The 23,006-nt window shown below is 45.4% G+C and overlaps 1 protein-coding gene across 1 annotated transcript in view; it reads right to left on the bottom strand.

The window, feature by feature from the left end:
* LOC103386510 (semaphorin-3F-like) overlaps positions 1–22,594 on the bottom strand; it is a 47,357-nt gene extending 24,763 nt beyond the window's left edge. The window contains exons 1-2 of the mRNA XM_025060146.1: positions 22,462–22,594; positions 20,806–20,972 (exon numbers count right to left, since the gene is read on the bottom strand). Of these exons, the coding sequence (XP_024915914.1) occupies positions 20,806–20,923 (118 nt within the window). The 5' untranslated portion in view covers positions 20,924–20,972; positions 22,462–22,594. The remainder of the gene's footprint in view (positions 1–20,805; positions 20,973–22,461) is intronic.
* Between the last annotated feature and the right edge of the window lie 412 nt (positions 22,595–23,006).

Raw genomic sequence — 23,006 nt, 5'->3', positions numbered from 1 at the left:
GACAGTGAACAGGAAGAGAGTGATGAGGGGGCAGGAGTACGCCCCTCACCTCGTGGCTCTGTGGTTTCTCTTTGTGGAACATGAGGTTGATAATTAGAGAAGCAGCCGCTGCAGCAGTGAGACTGTCTTTTACCCCAGGATCACAGTGAACACTGGAGCTGAACCAAGGACACACGGGTCGGATTTGACTGTCGGGTCACAAACTAGTCAAATTTATTTTTCTTGTCAACTTAAATATTCCAGACTTTAAAAGGCAGAAAACTGACTGGATAAAGACTCCACCGTGTTGTCCATGGCCTCTAAAGGTTTACTTACAATTCACATTGTAAGTAAATCTTCTGTGAGCAGAGACAAAACTTCACTTTGGATTTTGTTCCTTTACTTTTTAAGTTCTGACAACATTTTAGTTCTATTTAACTTTACGACACCTCCATTTCATCTAGTTTATTTAAAAAAATATTTAATTTATTTGATGTGTATTTTATATTTATTGTTTTATTTTTAATATTATTTTATGTTATGGGTAATGTCTTTTATCTTAATGTATTCATTAGTTTTATCTACTTCTTGGTAAAGATTTTGTCAATGATTCGATAATCCAATAGAACCTACAACATCTGTTGATTTTTGTATCACAGATGGTGCAGGTAATCTTTGTGGATTTTTTATTTTACCTTATCTGCCCCCGTCCTAACACCCCAACCACTCAGGGTGCCGCTGTATGAGGTGTAACCTGCAGACCTTTGTTTGACTAATGTGATGCTGCAGTGATAAACACAGTACGGAGTCGTGTCAAGATTCTGTATGCAGTGACATAAAGTGACAGAAATACCCTGTTGCCCCGGGCTGACGACAGACAGGCTGCTCTACCTGAGCAGAGCCAGAGGCCGTTTCTAACCCAGCAGAAAAATATGTGTTAGTTCACACACAACTGAGAGGCAGAAGTGATAATTAAGATGTTTATGGTGGAGTGGAGGGGAGGTGGATGGGGGGGGGGGGTCTTTTTGGGGGGGCAGGATCACATTAAAAACAGCTTATGTCAAGACTCTTGGCCAAATGTGTATGAGATGTTTGGATATTTTTAATTAGATAAAAAAGTCAACAAAGAGCTCTGACTCGGCCGTCGACTGCTGCAGGTTAGATCTACTGTGTTTGATACCAGATCAAACCAGTTTAACAAGTCAATAATGGTTAAATGAGACGCTGTCTAGATGGTCATTGGTCAGAAGGTTCACGTCCCCTAACTCAACCTTCAGACACACAGAGCTACTTCTGAACTCCTCTTTATCTGAATCTCTTCTCTGATGTAAACCCTTCAGTTTTCAACATCATTTACTAGGGATTGAATCAAGGCTGAGATTGGAGAACTGCTGGTTAAATTACTGGTCCAGACTTTGGTGTGTGTCAACACAGACAGTTTCATGATTGGGTTAAACATGGAGGACAAATGTTATGGTGTATAAACATGTAGATGAGTATGGTTTTTCGGTTAAATGTATTTCTTAGTGATGTCAACGTCTTCTGTTCTTCTGTACAGAAAAGTAAAACCACACGACACGTCATTTAATCGACTCGTTCCAGCTTCAGCATGAAACCAACCAGGCGGTAAAGTGAAGATACTTGGTTATTTATGGCAGCTTGTTTGTGTTCTGTTGCTGTGAACACCATCACTGGGGAGAAGGTATGACCCCCCATCCCCCCCCATCCCACATACATGAATGTGATCCATCCTAATGGAGGTCCAGTAAAAGCACTTCAACACCACACATCATTAACCACCACTTTGGACCTCATCCTGTCCACACTTTCAACCACAATAATCCCTGTTCCTGTGAAACTCTACACCCCACTGTTGATCACTCCAACGCCACCTCATTACTGCTACACCCTTAAATCCCCACCACTCCCCTGCCGACCTGAGGGTGTCAAACTCCCCGTAATTAGGATTCTCCAAACAGCCCCGCCGCTCTGTTATCTGCCCTCCTCCTCTTCTCACTAATGGCACTGCCCTGTATTTACTGTCAGCTCTGATGAGCTCTCACGCGAAGGACCTGTAGATCCATGCTCCTGGTTCCTGGTTCCTGCCAGGCCAGGGTAGAGAGGGGCACGAGTGAGGGTAGAATCAAAGCACTAACAGGTACAAGGTCCCTCAGGTTCCTCATAAACCACAGTGAACCAAATTCATCTGAGGTTCCTCATAAACCACAGTGAACCAACGTGGAGCTGGACCTGCACTGTATCCCGCCTCCTCCACGCAAATGAACACCTTTGTCTTAGTCCAGCAGAACCGTGTAAAAGTTGAGGACCAGCTGAAGCAGATGGGGAACTCAGAGGAACCAGATCCTCCCAGGAGAGGGTTAATCTCACACATCTGCACAAACAGGGCCATCTTTAATGGACATGTGTTTTATTAATGGTCTATGATTCTGTACAGCCCACGCCTTCAGTCACTGCCTTTTACCTGTGTCTAAAACTGTTGTCTAAAATCCTGCTGTTGCATGTCCAAGTCAGCAGCACGGCAGCGGCCTAAGCCAGGAGACATGAAGGGGTCAGAGGTCACTGGACAGCAGTGGTAGCTCTTTATATTCTGGTTTAATCTGGGATTAGCTCAGGGTCAGGGTTATCTCTCCTCAGCCGGGGGAGAATCAGGAAAGAAGGATTGCTTGCAGTAAAGTGGCATTAGTGCTCAGCAGGGGCACAACAACAATAAGTCTTTAACTGTGTTTAACTGCAGAAGAAGAGAAAGGAGAGAAAGCCCAGAGACTCTGGACTCTGCTGTCACTCCAACACTTCCCAGTCCTACAGTTCACCCCTGCAGAGATGTTCAGACTACAGCCATGATTTACAGCTCACTGTGATCCATGAATCAGAATTATATGGTCTCTGTTTGGACACACTTATACACATACCTCTGATTTGTTCAACACATTTACTATGGTAAAGGCATTTAAATGCTTATTTAGGACGGGGGCCATAAGAGGCAGCAGACAGGCAGACGTGCAGCAGCAGCAGCAGCAGGCCAGAGGTTGACCACAGTGAAGTGATGACTCTAAGGGCCCTGTTACTCTAAGCCTCTCTTATCATAACCTGGAAAGTTTCAGCCTCATGTCAGACAGTAGTCCCCACGTGCTCAGAGGTAAAGAGACGTTCTGCACACATCTGTGCCTCTGCTGTCTGCTTGGTGCAGGTTAGACGCCAGAGACCAGGAGAACATTCTGCTAATGAAGACAAATTTCTTTGGTCTGCATCCATGTGGTGTTTCCTTGTCATTCGATAAAATGAGCAGCGTCTCCCTGGTGACAAAATGAGTAAAAACAATAGCAAACAGGCTGACCTGGTTTACAGCTTTGAGCCGAGACTGCACACTGATACACTGATCCCCAAGAGGAGAGACTTTGGCTTCAGTCCTGAGTTTGTGCTGGACGTGATGTTACGCAGCACCACTGTTCGTGAAATAGTCGGCGTCTTACGCTGTTATTTTAATTGTATTTTTCAGGTATATTGTCACTTGGTTTGTTTTACAATTATGAGTTTCATATTAATAACATCCAGACTTGACTTGGACCAGAGGTGTCCAATAAGTAGATCACAAAGGGAGTGCTGGTAGATCATGAGCAATTAAAATGGAAATATAAATATAGTTCTGTAGTACATAAAGTTAACATTTTCAATGTAAGGTTGATCAATTTCACCTGGTCATTTGAAAAGTAACTGTTGTTCTTGAATGGTACTACTTGTCCCTTTGTGGGACATTGTCTCATTAAAGGCATCGTACAATACTAAACTACTAACTAAATACTGCAGTATCATTCATGGCACAGCAACTCATGAACCAGTGAAACCGTTCCTTTAAAGAATCTCTTGTTCTTGTGATCTGGCAAAGTTTGTACACATTCCAGACACAATCCAACTTGGGATTTCCGAGAACAGATGGTCTCCAATCCTGGCAGACCGGAGTCGGACCACTGCACCACTCTGGACCCCTGCAAGCTCCCTACTGGTCAGAGGTAATAAAGCTGGAGATGAAATTTGAAATTCTATATATTTTAAGTTTTTGTTGCACCAGACTAATAAATATTTGGTTCCACTTGTTGGCCTCAGATTGTGTCCCACTCAAACGTACCCTCACATGAGCCACATTTCATTGATTAGGACGAGGTCAGCCTGTTAAAAAGTGTCTTCATGTAACAAAGCCTCTCTGTGTCTCTCAGGTACATCCTGACAGGCATGTGTGGTTGATTTACAATTGAACAGACACAGGAAACAAACATCGGTACCACGCTCGGTGCCTGTGAATGCCTTATTTGTTGAGCCAGTGTGGGACGACACTGTGTGAGGCCAGTTGTTCTGGCCCCTTCCTGAGAATGACAGGAAGGCAGGACAGATTGTGACAGCAGCCATTGTGGCTCAGCTCCAGGTCTCTTCCTCCCACCACACTCCCACCGTTCCCTCACTGTGGCATGCAGCGCCACCTCAGCACTCCTCTTCCTCCTCCGCCTTGGGAGGTACAGTAAGGAAGAAGCTGTGGGTAAGGCAAGAAAACCAATCATCTATCACCTGCACCCACGTGACTCTGGTGGAAGTGAGAGGCTGATGTTGGACAAAGACTGATCATCACTTCTGTTCTGTTGTGATTCTAAATCCCTGGCCTTGGGCACAGGAAGTGGGATTAAAGGACAAATCCCATTTTCCACATTCATTGTGGCGCTGCCACTACATTTTTGCCTGATCACTTCCTCCCTCTTTTGAGAGGCACTCTTCTGAGAGTAAGGTGATTAGTCCTTTATCAACAGCTTTGTGTTTTTGGCTGCTGCCGCCTCACTGTCCCCGTGAGCCCTGACCAGCCGCTGACACGTACTCTGCTGGACGGATAAACCAGCTCAGGCGTTAACTCTGTGGATGGTATAGTGGCTTTCCAAAAAGAAACTCCTCGGTGGCTGGTGCTGAGGTTGTTGTTTGGACAGACCATCGTACTGGCTGCTGCCCATGTATGGTGCTGTTAAAGTGAAAGTCCCACATGGGTGGGGGGAGGAGGGGGAGTCTTGTAGGGTCAGTGGGTTTACCAGGCAGATTGAGCCTTTCCCTGTTAGTCAATGGTAATCTTCCTGCTGTACCTCAGAGAGTGATAAAATCAGCCTGACAACCACAGACATGGACAGTGTGTCAGGCTGTGCATGACTGCTTCCCTCGGTTGCTCTCACACAAGCTCAGATAACAGTAATAGCGTGCACATTTGGACACACGCAAGTTAGCTAGCAGGCACACAACAAGCGTGACTTCTAATAGTTTAGACAGCCGTCAGCTGAGACCATGTGAAAACACCAAGAACCATGTGAATGTTTTATATTTGTGTGTTCGTAACAGTGATGGTCAAAACACACTATAAATATTCTGCTATTTTCATGTGAATTAATCTGGTTCCATAATCCCCCCCATGCAGTGACTCTGGATATTTTGTCTTTTGTGCTCATGCTCAGAAAGGTGATGTATGTCATTCTAGCAGGTATGGTAAACTGTCAGGTCACCAGACAATGAGTTGTGGTGCAACTGTATATGTTCAGAGACGGACCAAGAAGAAGAAGACGATGACGAAGAAGAAGACGATAAAGTGCAATACTTTAATGTTACTATGTAGACTGACCAAAGTTGTACAACCTCACTGTCTCCCCCTAGTGTTGGTACAGATGATCGTAAAGCTGCTGCTCATTTAGCACTTACAGGCTGTACATGATACCAGTCCAGCGGCCGCCAGTAAAGGGAGGGGCCTCCACAGGTGGGCGTGGCAATGTGTGTGGAGCTACTGTGGGTCGGGGACTGGATTATTATAATCATCCACTTTGTGACGCTACATTTTTAGACTTTTTGGCGGATTATAAAACATCTTTATTGTTATTGAAAGTGGAAACTGAGCAGTGGACAGAAATTAGAGACAGAGAATGTCAACAATGCCTTGACAAAGTTCCTCTTAAACAGTACCACCCCTTTAATAACACAGGGAGAGACGGGGACTCCAGGTGTCCCAACCTGCTCAGCATGGCCCCCGCTTTACCTGCCATAAAACGTTTTTTTTTTCTTCCCAAACTCTGGCCAAACTGTTTCCCGAGTCAGAGGAGACCACAGTACAGTATACTGTTACTGGACCATAAAGTACTAATATGAGGGGATTTTTATGGACCCAGTAGTTTTCAGTAGGAATACTACAGAGATGTAGTATTTTAAACAGGAGGTAAAGTGATGTGTCTCAGTGTTTCCTGTCAGAGCAGCAGGACTTCAGTTACAGACAGAACTTCATTTGAACCTGATGTAAGAAAAACAAGATCGCCAAAAACGTCCAGATGTACCTCTGGTATCAAGTCCTGAAATGAGACTCTGTAGGTATTTATCTTTATTATAAATATATGAATCAGGTGAAAAGTAGAGTGTTGTGAACCTGACATAGTCACATCATCGTCTTCATCATCTTTGTTCTCTGATTGTTGTTACTTCCCTGGTTTCTTTTCACTGCTTACACTTTATGTCTTTGACTAACGTTAGGTTAAATATAAAGACATGTCCAGCTGTTTGTAGAACCTGACTGAACCAAAGTGGTTTCAGCGACTTCTCTACGAGGTGTAGTTAGAACTGAATCCTTAAACCCAGGTTGTAATAAATCTGCTACACTCCAGCTGTGTGTGTCTAAGATATCTACAGCCAGGAAGTTTTCCTTCTCAGTCCAGGCTCAGCCCAAGCTTTACATGTGACAGGGGACAGAAGTGTTCTGTGACCCCAGGACTGGAACTCTCTGATGGTGACATTAGTCGGGAAAAGGTCAACGCTCTGTGTCAGTATTTATGTACAGAATATCTCTCCGGGTTTTTCTACCAGGATGTGTGACTGCAGGTCAGTGGAGGAGCTCAGTGATAAGAGCTAATGTGGCTCCTTATCTAAGCTAACATGACTTCACCAGTGACTGCAGCTACTCAGAGAGCAGGAGCACGCTGAGAGGTCACCAGAGGTCAGCAGTAATGTACTCAAACCAGGTGGGGAGGGAGCAGATTCATGTAGACCCCGTCCCCTTCACCCAACACGGTGCTGTTGTTTTTGTTCTCCCCACAGTGATATACTGACCCTCCAACACTTCCTTCTATCATTTCAATAACACACTCACACTCCACACACACATAACTCTCCGTGGAGGAGGGGGTCAGTTGTTAGCCTCACTTTGACCCCTGAATGTTAGCAGCCTACAAAAAACTTCTCTTTACAACCAATGAAAGGCTCTCAAACTGAACTATTTATACCAGGACACAGCAGGAAGGAGGTGGGAGGACAGAGGAGAGAGGAGGAGAGGACAGGAGACCAGAGAAAAGGAGAGAAGGGAACAGAAGATGGAGGAGGTCCACGTCACACCTCCTCTGCCGGCTCCTCCGTCAGCCAGAGTCTCATTTGTCTTGTTAGGAAGAGTGTGATTGAAATAATACAAATGTGATCCAGGTCACATCACACATTTTATCTCCATCACACACTTATTATTCCAACAATATCACAGGCCTGGGAGAGAGGGAGGTGCAGCTCATCCAATATTCCCCTTTAAAACCCACTCCATATCCCATGGTGCTTCACTTCAGGTGAAAACCTGTTTATTATATTATAATCATCACATTCCTCCATTCAGCTCCTGGCTGCTGTGTGAGTCCCCTCTGACCTGGAGTCACTGTGTGGACATATGACTGAAGAAAAGTCTTTCTGGAAATGTCTGCACCAGATTGGCTCCCTCATCATCTCAATCCTCCCCCACTAACAGAGAAAGTCTGTCTCCCTCCCCTCACCTCCTGCCTGAGGAGCCGTCAGACTCGGGCCAGCAGACATACAGACAGGTTGACAGGTGTGAAAGTTAAGAGTGCTTCATGGAAAGAAAAAAAAATCAAAACTCAGCCTCCATGAGGAATCTTAATGACCAGCCAGGGTTCTTCCTTCATGGGTTTGAATCCTCCGTCCTCCAGCCAGACACAGCTGACAGCTTTGACGTTCCACTGACAGGAAGCATTTCCTTCTCTTTGACCCCGAAGTCTTTCAGGTAATGAGCAACGGGAAACGTCGGAAGTATGAACTGAGGTGTGGACGCCACAAAACATTTTAGATTAAAAAGACAAATAAAAAGGTAAGGACAGAGTTCGGAGACAAAAGTAAACCTGAAATGACAAAGTTCTCCACTTTTGCAGTGGTCTGATGGTTCCATCAGAGAACCACTTCTCTGTAGACTTCACAGCCTGTGTCTCTGTCTGGGCTAAGGACTCAAGTACACTGCCTTAAATGTTTCTTTGAAATCAAACCCCCAACCCACACAAAGAGATGCAAATCACCCCGGCTACTGTTTAAGATTAATGTCCACCAGTACATGTTGGTGTTCCTGGGCAGGAACACACTGTTTGACGTCAAGGACACAAATCTATAGGTCAGTCCAGTTCAGTTCAGTTCAGTTCAGTTCTCATCCCAAATAGAACTGTTCTCACAGATTAGTGAGAATCAGCCGAACAGAACTATCTCTGCTTTTCACTTCTCTGCATCATTTGCTCAGTGATATTTGAAAGACAAGGCACCAAATGTTGTCCTTACTCATTCAAATAAGTCGACCAAAAGAGAGATTTTCTATTTCAATTGAAGAAGGTTCCTTTCACATCACTCGTGATGTTCTGATCCGACCAGGACTCTGATCAACTCAACATTTTAGCACCTCAACCTCAGGAACGGTTCCTTTTCTAAACCAAAGAACATGACAGAACCTCTGCCTGTCTCCCTGCTCCTGCCCCACCTCCATCACGGTTCTGGAAAAACACTTTAATTGACACAGCAATCAAGTGAGACAAGTCCAAACAGAGGCTTCCTGGAGGAGAGAGTAATCTACCTCCTCGGGCGGGTTTTTCCTTTTTTCTCGAGAATGTGGGGTATTTATCAGACGTGTGGTTTGTACCTCAGCCAGCGACAGCTCACTGCATGGAAAACATCTAGAACAAAGTATGATTAACGGCAGTATTTTATTTTACCACTGGGAACAGCAGGAGATTAATGGATCAGCGTCACCCTGTGAGGGTCACGCCATATTTAACTTCATTTGGTGTTAATGGTGCGTGTGTTATCGTACAACCCAACAACACATGGTGACATGACAACATGAAATAATGTATTTGTCTTTTTGTTTTAATCTAATCCAAACCTGATTTATACTCATTCCTACGTGTAAATGTGACCTCCCGTTCAAACAGACCGTAGTCACTGAATCACTCTCATCCAGTTTCTAAATGTGTACAGAGAGGTGAAGAAACTGTGGACATGACATCATGTAACAGCAACTCTAGACTATTTATATTTTTGAGTCAGTTGTTTTAGCCTTTTAACAAATGTCTTTGTCTTGGTCTTTGTAAATCTGTAAATATGTTTACAGATGACTTCCTCCTTGTTCAGTTGTATTTCTATGCTCAGGTTGGTGACACTCACCAGTACAACACATTTTTTTAACATTCATCACTGGACCATTTTATTGTCAGTGACCATCAGCTGTGTCCTGTTTACACAGTGAAACTACTTTTTTTCTGCACGGTGTTGTACTTTGAACTCCTCGTGCTGGGAACATTTAATTGACTGGATTATTCAGAGTGAGACACAAACCACCGAGACAGATCACGCATCAACAAACATTAACCACTGCATGAGAGCATTCATCCCCCAATCAAGTCATCAATTAAAAAGGAGAGGAAGTGATTTGACAGGTGAAACCATTAGGTGTGTCGATGACTGTCCGCAGGTTTGAAACCTCCTTCCAGGGCCTGTTCCGTCTTCTCCTCTGATTAACTCATGACATCTAAAATGGAACCCAGTGCCAAGCACCGCGGAGGCACGTCTCTACGGCAGAGAGCTGGAGATGTGTTGAAGTAAATATGAGGAAGGTGGAGGTCTGGCCCGGCTGTGAAAGACTCATCGCTGCATCTATCAGCAGCTCAGCCCTGGTGCCTGTTAGAACTATTTTAGAACCTGTCATAACCTGGATCCTTTCTTCCATCAGGGCTTTTTCCTGCTGCCATGTTTTGACAAGGTGAAAATGACTGTGATAGCAAAGAGGCAGGCGGAGCTCCAACAGCATGTAATTAAAAAGTCCCTCTGGACACATGTTGGTGGCGCTATACTGAGGTCATAGCAAAGTAAAATGCAACAACACACACTCGTAAACACACACTCGTAAACACACACGTGCACCGGGTTGTATGGAGTGATTCAAATTGAAAGTATCTGCTGAAGGTGTCTTCTACCTGACCAAACTGATTAAAGCCTTCTGTAGATTCTGCGATCAAGGCCAAGTAACCAGTAGTAGTAGTAACTAGTACGTTTTTAGTACGAGAGCTTTTGTAAATGTAAACGACATGGAAACAGAGCAGTTGTGCAGTTTAGATCATGTGCACCACAAAATAAACCTTCAGATGTAGACAACAACCTCTAAAAATTTGTGGGGGCAGCGTTGTTCAGTTTAGATCATGTGCACCCCAAAATAAACCTTCAGATGTAGACAACAACATGACTATGTAAAACTAACATGAACCCAAAAACGAAGTCTGAACTAAACACTGCCCCCTAATGGATGCTTTGCTCAACAATCATCCCAAAGATAAGGCGTAAAGACTGGAAAAGTGAGACTTAAATTTACGAAAAGCTGTAAAAAAAAAAACCCAACATATCAGCAATTTTAAAGAGAGAGAGCCTCCATCACAAATACATGACTGAGGTTCTCAGGGGACGTTCTAATACCCTGAGGAACCATCTCATCAGTCTGCTGTCTCACCCCAGTGTCCACCACTGATAGTTCTAATGACTGGCCTTCACCTGGGTTGAAGTAAGGAACTCTCTTTTACTGCTGAAAGTCTCAGCTCAACACAGTGCTAAGAGTCAGTGTCAGTGAGGGGTGGGGAGGCTGGGACCTCCCCCTCGGCGCCCCCTTCGGTCTTGTGTGATGAACAGATCATGATAATTGACGTGGAGACAAGATTAAGTCATTTATTTGTCAGTTATATACAAACAGTTCCTTCAGCCTGGATACAAGAGATTCCAATCTCAGGTATAGATCTGGTGGAAACAAATATAAAAGAACAAACAGCAACAAACACAGAGCCGAGTGCATAAAACAACTGCAGCAGTGGACACTGGTGAAGTCACCACCACGGGAGACAAAGACTGGAGGTTTCTTCTTCAAGGGACAGACACACAGTCAAACTGATGTGAGGACCGATGAGAACCAAGCTGTGGTTCAGGGACAGAATCCAGACCTGCCCACAGCTAATGGTGTTAACCAGGATGTGTAACGTTTCATCTTTGAGATCAGCCAACAACATCTGAAACTCTACTCCTCACCAGAGCAGCACAGCTGTCTTTAGGTTCCAGAACAGAAGATGATAAACTAATCATCCCAAAACGTGGGGAGGAGGGGGAGAAAGAGACGCTAAAACCTGATCCAGACTGTAGCTCCTCAGAGAGGGAGAGTGGGGGATAAAGGGGGAGGTTTTCTACTGATTCACAATTTGTAGAGAAATGAGTGTAAATGTGATGCTAGCCAACGTCCCCTCCGTCCTCCCATTCCTGTCTCACCCTCCCTCTGCTCCTCCGTAGACTCCCGACCTGTTTGTCTTCTCGCAAAAAGGAAATGCAAAGTAGGCTGCAGTGAAACTCTGGGAAACGCAACAGGACGTCCCTGGAGGGAAATTAAATACGACCACTACACACACACTCACTCACACACTCACACACACACACACACTGAAGTGGCAAAGGAGTATTTATTAACTCTGCTAAGAAGAAAAACAAGCGACTGGCTAAAGTCAACCTGTGTTAAAACACACAGCAACAGAACTCCTCCGTCAGAAGATTAACATCAGAAAAGGAGAACACGCTGAGATCAGAGCACGGACCTCCTGCTCTGACAACGACGAGATCAGAGAATTGAAGAAGGCCGTGAACAAAGTGAGCAACATCACTGAGGAGTTCCACAAACACCTCCCCTGACGCTCATAATCCTCTGAGCTCTCACCCTGCGACACGCTGCCCACTACTGGTTTGGCCCAGCGCCAGGTCGGAGGAGAAGGTAAAGACTCCCCTCTGCTCCTCTTGACTTTTATTTTCCCAGCATGAAGGGACCTCATTTTTCACCTCCATTATAAACCTCTGTCGTCCCTCTGCAGTCCCACAGCGTTCTCCTTGGACCTGGATGAAGGAACCTATAGGCAGCACAGAGGACGGTCTGCGGGACGCTGCCCAACGCATTCACTGACAGAAAAGGCCTGATGCTAATTGTGACTCCCCCCGCTCCCCAGGTCTTCGAGAATATGGATGAACTTCTGTGAATAAGAGGCAAACCTACACAAATGCCCCCGCAGCTATAGGCCCTTCACAGGGGGGAGAGTGTGTGGGCGACGCCAAACAACAACACCAACAAGGGCAGTAGAATACCAGGGCTCCTCCTTTGACACTTTGTCACCAATCAAGAGGAGGTACCTCCACAGGAGGTGGGCCTGAAAGGATAGGTCATTGACAAAAACCGCTGGCCCTGGATCAGCCTGAATGGACCTGAACGAGCATCCAGCCCAACACTTTAACACAATTAACACCTACACCACCAAAAAGCAGGAGGCAACGACGGAGGAATCTTCAAATCAGCATTTCAAAACCAGGCCACAACAAAGACATCAAAGCGCACGTATTGTGTATTGGCGTGAGTTCTTATTGGCTCGACTCTTCACTTTCGCCTTTAATCTGAGCCCCCTCCACCCTCAGCCCACCCCCCAACCCTCCGCCCCCACTGATGTGAAACTTCATCTGGACCACAGTAGGAAGAGGGAGGAGGTGATGAAGAGGAGACCACTGCTGACTGTACAAAACAGTGGTGGCCCACACTGGGTTTCCATGTCAGTACAGGAGTCAGTACTGTCGTACTGGATTTTCACCAAACTACAGACGTGTGCCAATCACAGGTGTATTTCCTGGAAGGTTTCAGCTGTTAAACTCATATTTGGGAGTATTCCATTTTAAATGACACTGATTTTGTCCAACTCTGAAGTGACAGTTTACTGTAGCCTTAAAAAAGTGGGGGGAGGTCTCCACAGTCACTACACCAAGAGCAGAGTGAGTGTGTGTGTGTGCAGTGACAGTGATCAGATGACAAGAACTGGGCTTGACCTCTGTGGGTGGTGGCACGACCTCCCACATGACCTTTGTCAAACTGGAGTGTGTTTAAAGATCCACGGGTTTGAATGTGTGAGAACTTGAGGCAGATGAAAAAGTTTGCCGTTTCCTGTTGTGATTCAATCCGTCTCCTAACAAGGACATTTAGTGAGGGTGTCAGCACTGTGGACAATGTGAGGCGTTTGGGTGCAGCTCCGAGCCCGCTCACTGAATGTGTCTAATCCTGTCTGAGGCCATTATTCTATCTGTCACATTAATCTGCCACAAGCGAAACATTAGAGCTAAGAATATACGGAGCTCAGCGGCGCGGAGACGATCCAGTCTGAGGCTCTGACTTGTTTATCCAGTCCACACTAATGCCCTGTTTTCACAGGTGAGAAAAGAAACCAAATCCCACAGGAAGCTGGAATCATGCCACCAAATAAGACCAACCCTGGAGCTGGGCAGGTGAACTAGATAACACTACTGAAGACTGGGGCGGCTGTGAGCGCCGCTGGCCACGTCTGTCACGTCTGAGAGACTATCAGTATCTATGAAACAAAGGTGGAGGTACAGTAAGAATAGACAGGAAGTGATGATTCATTCAGACCCGACAGGTCGTCTTTAACCTCACTGTGTCCTATTAACTGAAACTCCTTACTCCTCAGATCTGCATGTAGATTTATTGTACTGCATGAACTGCAACAGGTTCGACCCACATTTGCACTGACCTAAAACACATAAGAACACCAGCTCTGCTGTTTGGACCAGCTGCTCTGGTTCTGTGGCTCCGGTCGTCTCCAGTGAAGCTGAAACACTAAATGAAAACCACATGAATGGGGACGCGGTGCCAGTGGGGAGAAAGTCATCCACTGCAATGTTGAATATTTGGCTAGGATTCTCCAAGTCTGATGGGGGAGGGAGGCTGCAGAGGGTGAAAGACACTGACTGCTAAGCATTATTGTCCAACGATCCACATTTCCCTGGACCTGAAGGACAAACTCCACATCATCACATCCACATCAGCAGTTCGGTTTGACACAAGTAGGAAATTGTCCACTCTTTGCAAAACAGAAGCCTTCTCTCCTCAAACACAGACAGAAAATGTTGCAGCCATTCCAGGAATCCCACACACACCGGTTCCTGTGCATTTGCTGCCAGAGAAATAAAACATGTCAAAGTCGAGGGACCGAATATCTATTCACATATGTCTATATTTAGACGTCACTTTGTCACCTGCAGTTTCCTGTGCCAACAACAATTCCCCTGTATTGCGCACAGAGAATATCCAGAACCATTCAGCAGAACCAGGCGTAGATTCTCTGTCCTCCTTAATAAACACCGAGGCCACACATGAAGCCGCTCACACACCTCAGAACCTTCCAGACACATGGCATGAAAATAAATCAGGACGAGGTGCCAGCGCTCTCTCACAGTCAAACACAATGAAGGGCTTCAGGAGGCGTCATATAGGGGGGCCTGTGTCTCCGTTAACAGACAGGGTATAAAAAAGGACAGAAGACAGAGAAATATCAGAGCTGAGCTGGAGACGCCAGGAGAACTGATGGTCGGAGGACACAGTTCTAAGATGACACTGTGACCGCAGTGGGATTATGTTCAGGGGAATTGGCTCCATCAGAGACAGGTATCAGGGAAAGACTGGGGTAGGAGCAAAATCACAGGTCTGTCCCACACATATACCTGAGCCACAGGAGGTGGAGAACAGTTCTGCCAACTGTTCCACCACAGATCAAGTGTCTCTGTGAGAGTGCAGATCCTCTTTCATGACATGTAACGGCGTAAAATGAGAAGAAACTCCTCTGCAGTGGAATCCAGTGGTGGAAGGAGTACACTAACTACGTACTGGAGTGAAAGTACACATACCTTATGGCAAATGTTACTGAAATGTAGAAATGTAGGATAGTAGGCTAACAAGTTTATAAGAGATGAACCATGACTTGACGAACGTTTAGGAAGCTCAAAGTCCCACAATTCTTGGCTTTGCCAGGGAAAAGTGGTTGTCTGGTCGCCCCAACGGACTATGCTAGCACATCGCCGCTAGTTGACTTAAATAATTTAGTTGTACACAATACAGACTATGTTGGGTTACATGCTGGTGATCAAACCTACCAGAATAAAAAAAACACCTACATGTGTTTCTTCAAAATGGAGGGAGAATTCTAGAAGGAGGAAACTGTCTTGTACTAAGGCAGACAGAGAAGACACTTGTTATTAAATAACTCCTTCTTACTTCATTCTAAGGTAAAAGGTTGGCCAAATAAGGACACAGTAACGCCTACTACTGTCGAGAATCACGAAAAAGCTGCAGCTTATAAACCAGTTTAACAACATTTCAACATAAAGCTGAATATTATCCAGCCATCAAGCCATTAAAGGAGCTTAGTTTTTTATTGTATATATTTTTTTTTCACCAAGGTTGAGTGTCAGAGTTAAGGAGCTGAGAGGCTGACAGACAATCAATGTCTATTACCCAGCTGTCAATCATAAGATTTTTTTTATCTCTACACTACTTGTATATGACCTCTGACCTCTGATTATCATTGATGGCTTAGTCCAGAGCTTTTCTTGTGAGTGAGCTGCTTTTAGACCAGGTCCAAACACACACACACACACATCGTTGTTGATATAAGTTCATATATATATATAAAGATCAATGAATATTTGCTTAAATGTACAAAATACATATATTCAATATATCATATTTCATATAAATATCATATTTAAAAGCAAAAATAAAGTTTGATTTTTGAATAAATTTCTTAGCCAGAGATCTGTCTTCATCACAGAGTGGTGGGGATGTGGAGGATCCACTGGAGACATGGTCAGAATCAAACGTTTGACACAGTAAAAATCTAAATAACACCCAGCACAGGTGAAGGCTGACTATTTTCCTGTCAGGTCTGTTATTCCCAGCTGGATTAGAGTCGGCTTCTGTCTGCACTTCAGCCGCTGTCACCTCCCTGCTGATGATGTTCAATAGTTCACCACTGAGCTACAAATGAGAGCTGTGAGCCCGCTGAGGGAGAGAAGAGTTTTCACCAAACACGATCTGGCTCCACTGCTGTGAAGACCAGTCCTGGTCTGGGACCAGGCCAGGGTCCGGGTGGTTTTCTAAAGCTGCAGCGGTCGCTGCTGTGGAGCAGTGTTCACGACAGTCGGACTGACTGAGCCACACAAACTCTCAGAGAAAACTCTCCAAAAAAAAGCAAACAATTCAAACAGGCAGTGTTGAGCAAACCCTCGGCTCCTGGCTCCTAAATGCACACTGTCATCATTAACCAGGTCAGTGATAAGATAAGTACAGCCACTGATGTACACAACAGAGGGGGGAGAATGACCACTAGGAGGGAGTGTGGAAAAGAAGAATAACCACAGTGCTACGACTACAGTTTAAACATTGACCAGAATACCTCACAGGGTGGTCATAAAAGTCCAGAGGAGCTTATAACAACAAGGTGAATTTCTCTACCAAATACAAATCACTCACACACTGACAGATTTAAGGTCCTCTGTTTTTAATAGAACATGTAAAAAAAAGGGAATAAATGTAAGTTTATGAGTCTGAGTCACTCTGCTGTGACACCCAACGTTCCCTCGTCACTCACTCCGACCTTCACTATTACAAATATGTCTAATCTTAATCCTGACCCTAACTCTGATCTGAGCCAAATTCTAATCCTAACTCCAAACAGAATCTTGAACCTTAGTCTCTCAGTGGAGACCTGCAAAATGTCCTCATACTGTAAGGACAAAATGTCTCAACGACAAAAAGAAGTCAACACAAGTAGAGCTAAACCTGAAATACACACATGCCCATGACATTCTCCAGAGCTCCAGAAAAAAAACAACCATTAGGAATATTTGGAATAGGCTAGGAACAATGATAATCTGGAGTCACTCGTTTCTGATCCCACCTGCACGGGAGTGTGTGTATATACTGCGTATGTTCTGTGGCTAAAGCTGACCCACATTCTGTCACTGTGGGTTTGGCCTGATGTGTTCCCTGGGGGGAGGAGGAGGAGGAAAAAGAAGGAGGGGAGGAGGAGGAGGAGGAGGGAGAAGTGTGCTGTAATCCTTATGATGTTATGGTATTTTAATGAGGTCTTTTGTCCTTTTCTCACGGATCCTGATTCCGTTGCTGGACAGCGTCTTGTGTGTGGCTCCGCCCACAGCTGCAGTTTACATCTGTGTATGTGTGTGTGCTGTTTCTGAATATTTGCACTCAGAGATTCTTGACCCTCTGCCTGTGTTTGCTGTGAGGCTGTTTACTTGTTGTCTGCTTATTGGAGCAGACTGCAGTTCAAACATCTCTAAACCTTCTCAGTCAGCACTTCAGCTGCTCCAAACTTTACATGTCCTGTCCAGCAGCTCTAGACAGGAAATGGTTCCAAATCTGGACGGATTGTGGACAAAGGAGCAAAATTTTTAAAAAAAGCTACAAGTAAAACATAAATAAATGAAATAAAAGAACAAGAAGACATTCTTTAATTTGGATCAGGCACCTGGGATCAGTACCAGGCCGCAAAGAAAAAATCTAAACGTATATTTCAAGTTTTTTATATATGCTAGTCTGCATGGTAAAGCAGGAGAAATATATATATATATATAATAATAATTATTATATTTAAATGTTACATGTAAAAATTAAATGTATGTTTGTATGTTCCCCTAATAATGATTATATTTAAATGTTATATGTAATAATTAAATGTATGTTTGTATGTTCCCCTCAGAAACACCCACAAACACCCCTGCTGGTTCATGGAACCAGCTTGCACAAAACCAGTCCGTGGTGCAAAAAGGGTTGGGAACCACCGATTGAGCATCACCTAGTGTGTCTATTTATCACTGAGTTCATCCAACATGACTTTTTTCCTTTTTATTGTGAACAACACGTGACGACTGGACAAAGTCTAAATCCAAGGTCTTCCTCCTGGGACTAATCTGTGAGTGATGTTTAAGGACATGTGAAGTGTGTTTGACTGAAGTTCCAGTACCTGCGACGGTGCCTTCACTGTTCATAAAGCTGTTCACGTTACACTGGGCTCAAGTATTTAGTTCCTGTGATTTACTCCTCTTGCTTTAATAAGGATGTGAGGGCCCCATCCCCCAGATGGAGGTCAGGGTTCTTGACCCCGCTCCTCCAGCACTGATTCATCAGCTGAGCCACGTGTTGAGTTTGACCAGTTTCTTCACATAATGATCAGTCATGATGAAGAGGTGACTGACAGTGACCACTAAACCCTCCTCACTCCTCCACCTGGAGGTGTTTCTGAGGAGCAGAGTCAAACGCAGCACACCGCGATGCACCAGGGGGAGTGTGGCCCGCCTGCCAAGGTAGGACCACATGGGCCTCTCAAAAAGCAATTAAGGGAGGGAGAGTCATAATATTGAGCGTGTTTGTGTGTGTGTGTGTGTGGGTGGGTGTAGGGGGTTTGGGGGGGGTAGCATTCCTCTGAGAGAGGCAGCAGCAGCAGACTGTGAAATTCATATTGACTGCAGGAGCAAACACACAGGTAAGCAGCAGCAAAGCCCAGCGTTCTCCACTGCCCTGTCAGCCGGAGAACTGAGGCTGAGGTTGGTCACACACAGATGCACCGACACACAAGTGCATACACTCAGCCTTTGTGCGGAGAAGAGAATAAAACAATATCTGGAAAATACCGCTACAGTGTGTGTGCGTGTGCGGCTCACTGAGGCGTTTAATCCAACTTGATTAAAGCAGGAAAACGCCTTCAACAATGCACCGCGCCAGTCCACTTAATGAAGTCAACTCGTACCGGGGAGCGCTGGGAAATGGAAAGCAAAGCAAACAGAGGCAAAGCTGCTGCTGCTGCTGCTGCTGCTGCTGCTGCTGATTACTCCTTCGGTTTTCTCTGGACGCTAATCAAAGACTTGATCTCCGAGCAGGACAGGCCTCAGGGATGTCGCTCTGCTTGGCTGATCCTGGCAATTTGCTCTTGATAATGCAAGCTCCCCAATAACCCCTCTTTTGTCCCCCCCCCTGTCACAACTCACCTACAAACCTCCACACACACAGCTACACACTCAGAGAACCCAGCAACCTGTCTCTTGTAATCCATACAGCCGCCGATCATGACCATAGACCACCACAGAAGAACATAGATGCTCATAGTTGACCACAGACGACCATTGTTGACCATAGAAAACCACAGAGTTGCTGCTGCTCTTCTGCTCTTTGGTTCTAATGGTTCTAACAATAGAAGGCAGTGGAAGCAGCTGCTGATTATTACAGCGCCTGCAGCTTTAATGGAGGGGAATAAGAAAAGCCTGATCTGGTTTTGGTCTGCTCCACGGTGCAGCACCAGTGTCTCCTGATTAACTGGGTTCTCTCTCTGCTCCGACCTTCAGCAGTCAGCAGACGGGCAGTCACCAGTAATAAACATCCGTCACTTTGTCAGCCATTCATCCACCCAGCGTGTGGTGGAGTTTAAGAAAGCAGCAGAGACTTGGAAGAGTCAAAAAGATACTTTAGCTCCATCACAGAGTTGCAGTCTGAGGGCTGCAGCAGCAGCAGACTGTGAAATTCATATTGACTGCAGGAGCAAACACACAGGTAAGCAGCAGCAAAGCCCAGCGTTCTCCACTGCCCTGTCAGCCGGAGAACTGAGGCTGAGGTTGGTCACACACAGATGCACCGACACACAAGTGCATACACTCAGCCTTTGTGCGGAGAAGAGAATAAAACAATATCTGGAAAATACCGCTACAGTGTGTGTGCGTGTGCGGCTCACTGAGGCGTTTAATCCAACTTGATTAAAGCAGGAAAACGCCTTCAACAATGCACCGCGCCAGTCCACTTAATGAAGTCAACTCGTACCGGGGAGCGCTGGGAAATGGAAAGCAAAGCAAACAGAGGCAAAGCTGCTGCTGCTGCTGCTGCTGCTGCTGCTGCTGATTACTCCTTCGGTTTTCTCTGGACGCTAATCAAAGACTTGATCTCCGAGCAGGACAGGCCTCAGGGATGTCGCTCTGCTTGGCTGATCCTGGCAATTTGCTCTTGATAATGCAAGCTCCCCAATAACCCCTCTTTTGTCCCCCCCCCTGTCACAACTCACCTACAAACCTCCACACACACAGCTACACACTCAGAGAACCCAGCAACCTGTCTCTTGTAATCCATACAGCCGCCGATCATGACCATAGACCACCACAGAAGAACATAGATGCTCATAGTTGACCACAGACGACCATTGTTGACCATAGAAAACCACAGAGTTGCTGCTGCTCTTCTGCTCTTTGGTTCTAATGGTTCTAACAATAGAAGGCAGTGGAAGCAGCTGCTGATTATTACAGCGCCTGCAGCTTTAATGGAGGGGAATAAGAAAAGCCTGATCTGGTTTTGGTCTGCTCCACGGTGCAGCACCAGTGTCTCCTGATTAACTGGGTTCTCTCTCTGCTCCGACCTTCAGCAGTCAGCAGACGGGCAGTCACCAGTAATAAACATCCGTCACTTTGTCAGCCATTCATCCACCCAGCGTGTGGTGGAGTTTAAGAAAGCAGCAGAGACTTGGAAGAGTCAAAAATATACTTTAGCTCCATCACAGAGCTGCAGTCTGAGGGCTGAGGTTCGAGGCTTCCTACCTTTGAATGAGATGAAGACTCGAGGTGCAGCCAACGGGTCATTGATCACTAGGTTTCCATGGACTGAGCTGAGTAGTGCTAGCAGGACGTGGACCGTCCACAGACTGTCCCACTGCATGGTTGTCCAACGTCCAGGCGCTCGAAAAGACTGATGTTCTGTTAAATCTCTGTAGAGACAAAAGCGGACGTGTTAGAAGAATCTGTTTTTCTCAACCTCAACACAGCAACAGGCATCGAGCACAAATATTTCTGTTGTTAATTACGAGCCCCCGGGGGCCTCTTCACTACCCACTGATCTCTGGACGCGTCCACAGAACCCTTAAGTGCTGAGAGGGAGCTGAGGTTTCATGTTTGTTCCACTTCCATTCAGTAAAAGCGATGCTTGTGTTTCAGAAGGTGACAAACGATGGAGACACCACTGAACGCCAGCCTTTGTTTCACAACCAGAACACATTCCTCCTCCATGACACCACACCTGTGTGCCGCTCTTTAATTATGGCTGCAGCTAACGCCGGGGTCACACCACGTCACACGCCCACCGGGACCACGACGCACGACAGGCTTCAGTGAAAATAAAATATTAACTTGTTGCTGAAAGTGATGACAAACTAAATCAGGACGGTTAAACAAAGCCTCTAACAGAAGCTGGCTGACCATTAGTGAGGTCTAAGGTTAAATAATGTCAGTCACCAGGGGTCACCACAGAGAACGGCCTCACGGACCAATCAGAACTTCTACACCTCCACGGCCTACTAACACACTACTCTGTCCGATCAACAGTTTGGATAGAGGAGAGTTTCTCCAGGACCGGTTCTGGACATGTGGACCAGGTCCAGCTCACCTTCACAGAACCCCAGTCTGCCTGCTTTATGAGCACAGACAGCTGTTTAAACCCAGGCTGTTTACTGACAATTTGTTGAGCATCCAGCTGTTTATTCTGAAACAGAGGCCAAGTCCTTCACACCAGCACATGAACTCACACACACACACACACACACACTCACACATACAGAGAGAGACTTTTATATGGTCATTTTAGTCTCGTGAAAACTTTCTAATGACTGAAAATGAACTTTGTCTGTTTGTATTGATTAAAGTCACGTTCTGGGGGGGAAAAAAAACCCACATCGGTGCCTTATGTTCTCTGTTCGTTTAAATATCATTTTACATTTTAAATTGATACATTTTACAAATAAAGAGCATGTAATAAACACTGAAAGACTGAATCCTCCTGCTGCAACCATAATAACACATCATCATTATTATTATTATTATTATTATAATTATTATGTCTATGTCTATGTCGAAATAGAAGCGAACTAACTCGGATGTTAGTGGAACATGATCCACAGAGTGTACTGTGGATCAGACTGGCAGCCGTGGACACACATGGACCAGAGGAGTGTAAACAGTGTCTGGAGCGCCATCAGTGCAAATGTGACAGTGAAAATGGACGAAGAACGGGAATATATTTATAATTTAAAAACAGTAATAATTATTTGACTGGAATTTAATTTACCTTAAATGATAATAACGCTGATAATGCTGCAAAATGAAATAAATGATTATTATAAAAAGATTATTAAATATTAAAAATATATAATAATAATAATAATAATAATAATAATAATAATAATAATAATAATGCTCCTTTACCTCGCAGTTACACCGCTCCAAACACAAGTTGACGTCCAACCTTGTTGTAAGTCATTGAAAATAAACAATCCTTGGTCCTCTGGTCCTCTGGTCCTCTGGTCCTCAGGTCCTCTGGTCCTCTGGTCCTCTGGTTCTCAGGTCCTCTGGTCCTCTGGTCCTCTGGTTCTCAGGTCCTCTGGTCCTCTGGTCCTCTGGTCCTCAGGTCCTCTGGTCCTCTGGTCCTCTGGTCCTCAGGTCCTCTGGTCCTCTGGTCCTCTGGTCCTCAGGTCCTCTGGTCCTCTGGTCCTCTGGTCCTCAGGTCCTCTGGTCCTCTGGTCCTCTGGTTCTCAGGTCCTCTGGTCCTCTGGTCCTCTGGTCCTCAGGTCCTCTGGTCCTCTGGTCCTCAGGAGAACAGGACTCTGGGAGTTTGAATCCCGGTGCTGCCTGTGGACAGTCCCCGCTCTCTCTGGCTTCACCTGCGCTCACTGCGCACACGCTCTGTGGTACCGGAGCACTTCAGCGTGTTCCGACAAACTAAAGGAGGAGAAAAAGGAGGTTCTCCGGTT

Source organism: Cynoglossus semilaevis, chromosome 11 (genome assembly GCF_000523025.1).
Source record: "Cynoglossus semilaevis isolate Cse_v1.0 chromosome 11, Cse_v1.0, whole genome shotgun sequence".
Classification (NCBI taxonomy): Eukaryota; Metazoa; Chordata; class Actinopteri; order Pleuronectiformes; family Cynoglossidae; genus Cynoglossus; species Cynoglossus semilaevis.
The sequence above is the reverse complement of the archived record's forward strand: the minus strand, read 5'-3'. Positions and strand labels throughout refer to the sequence as shown.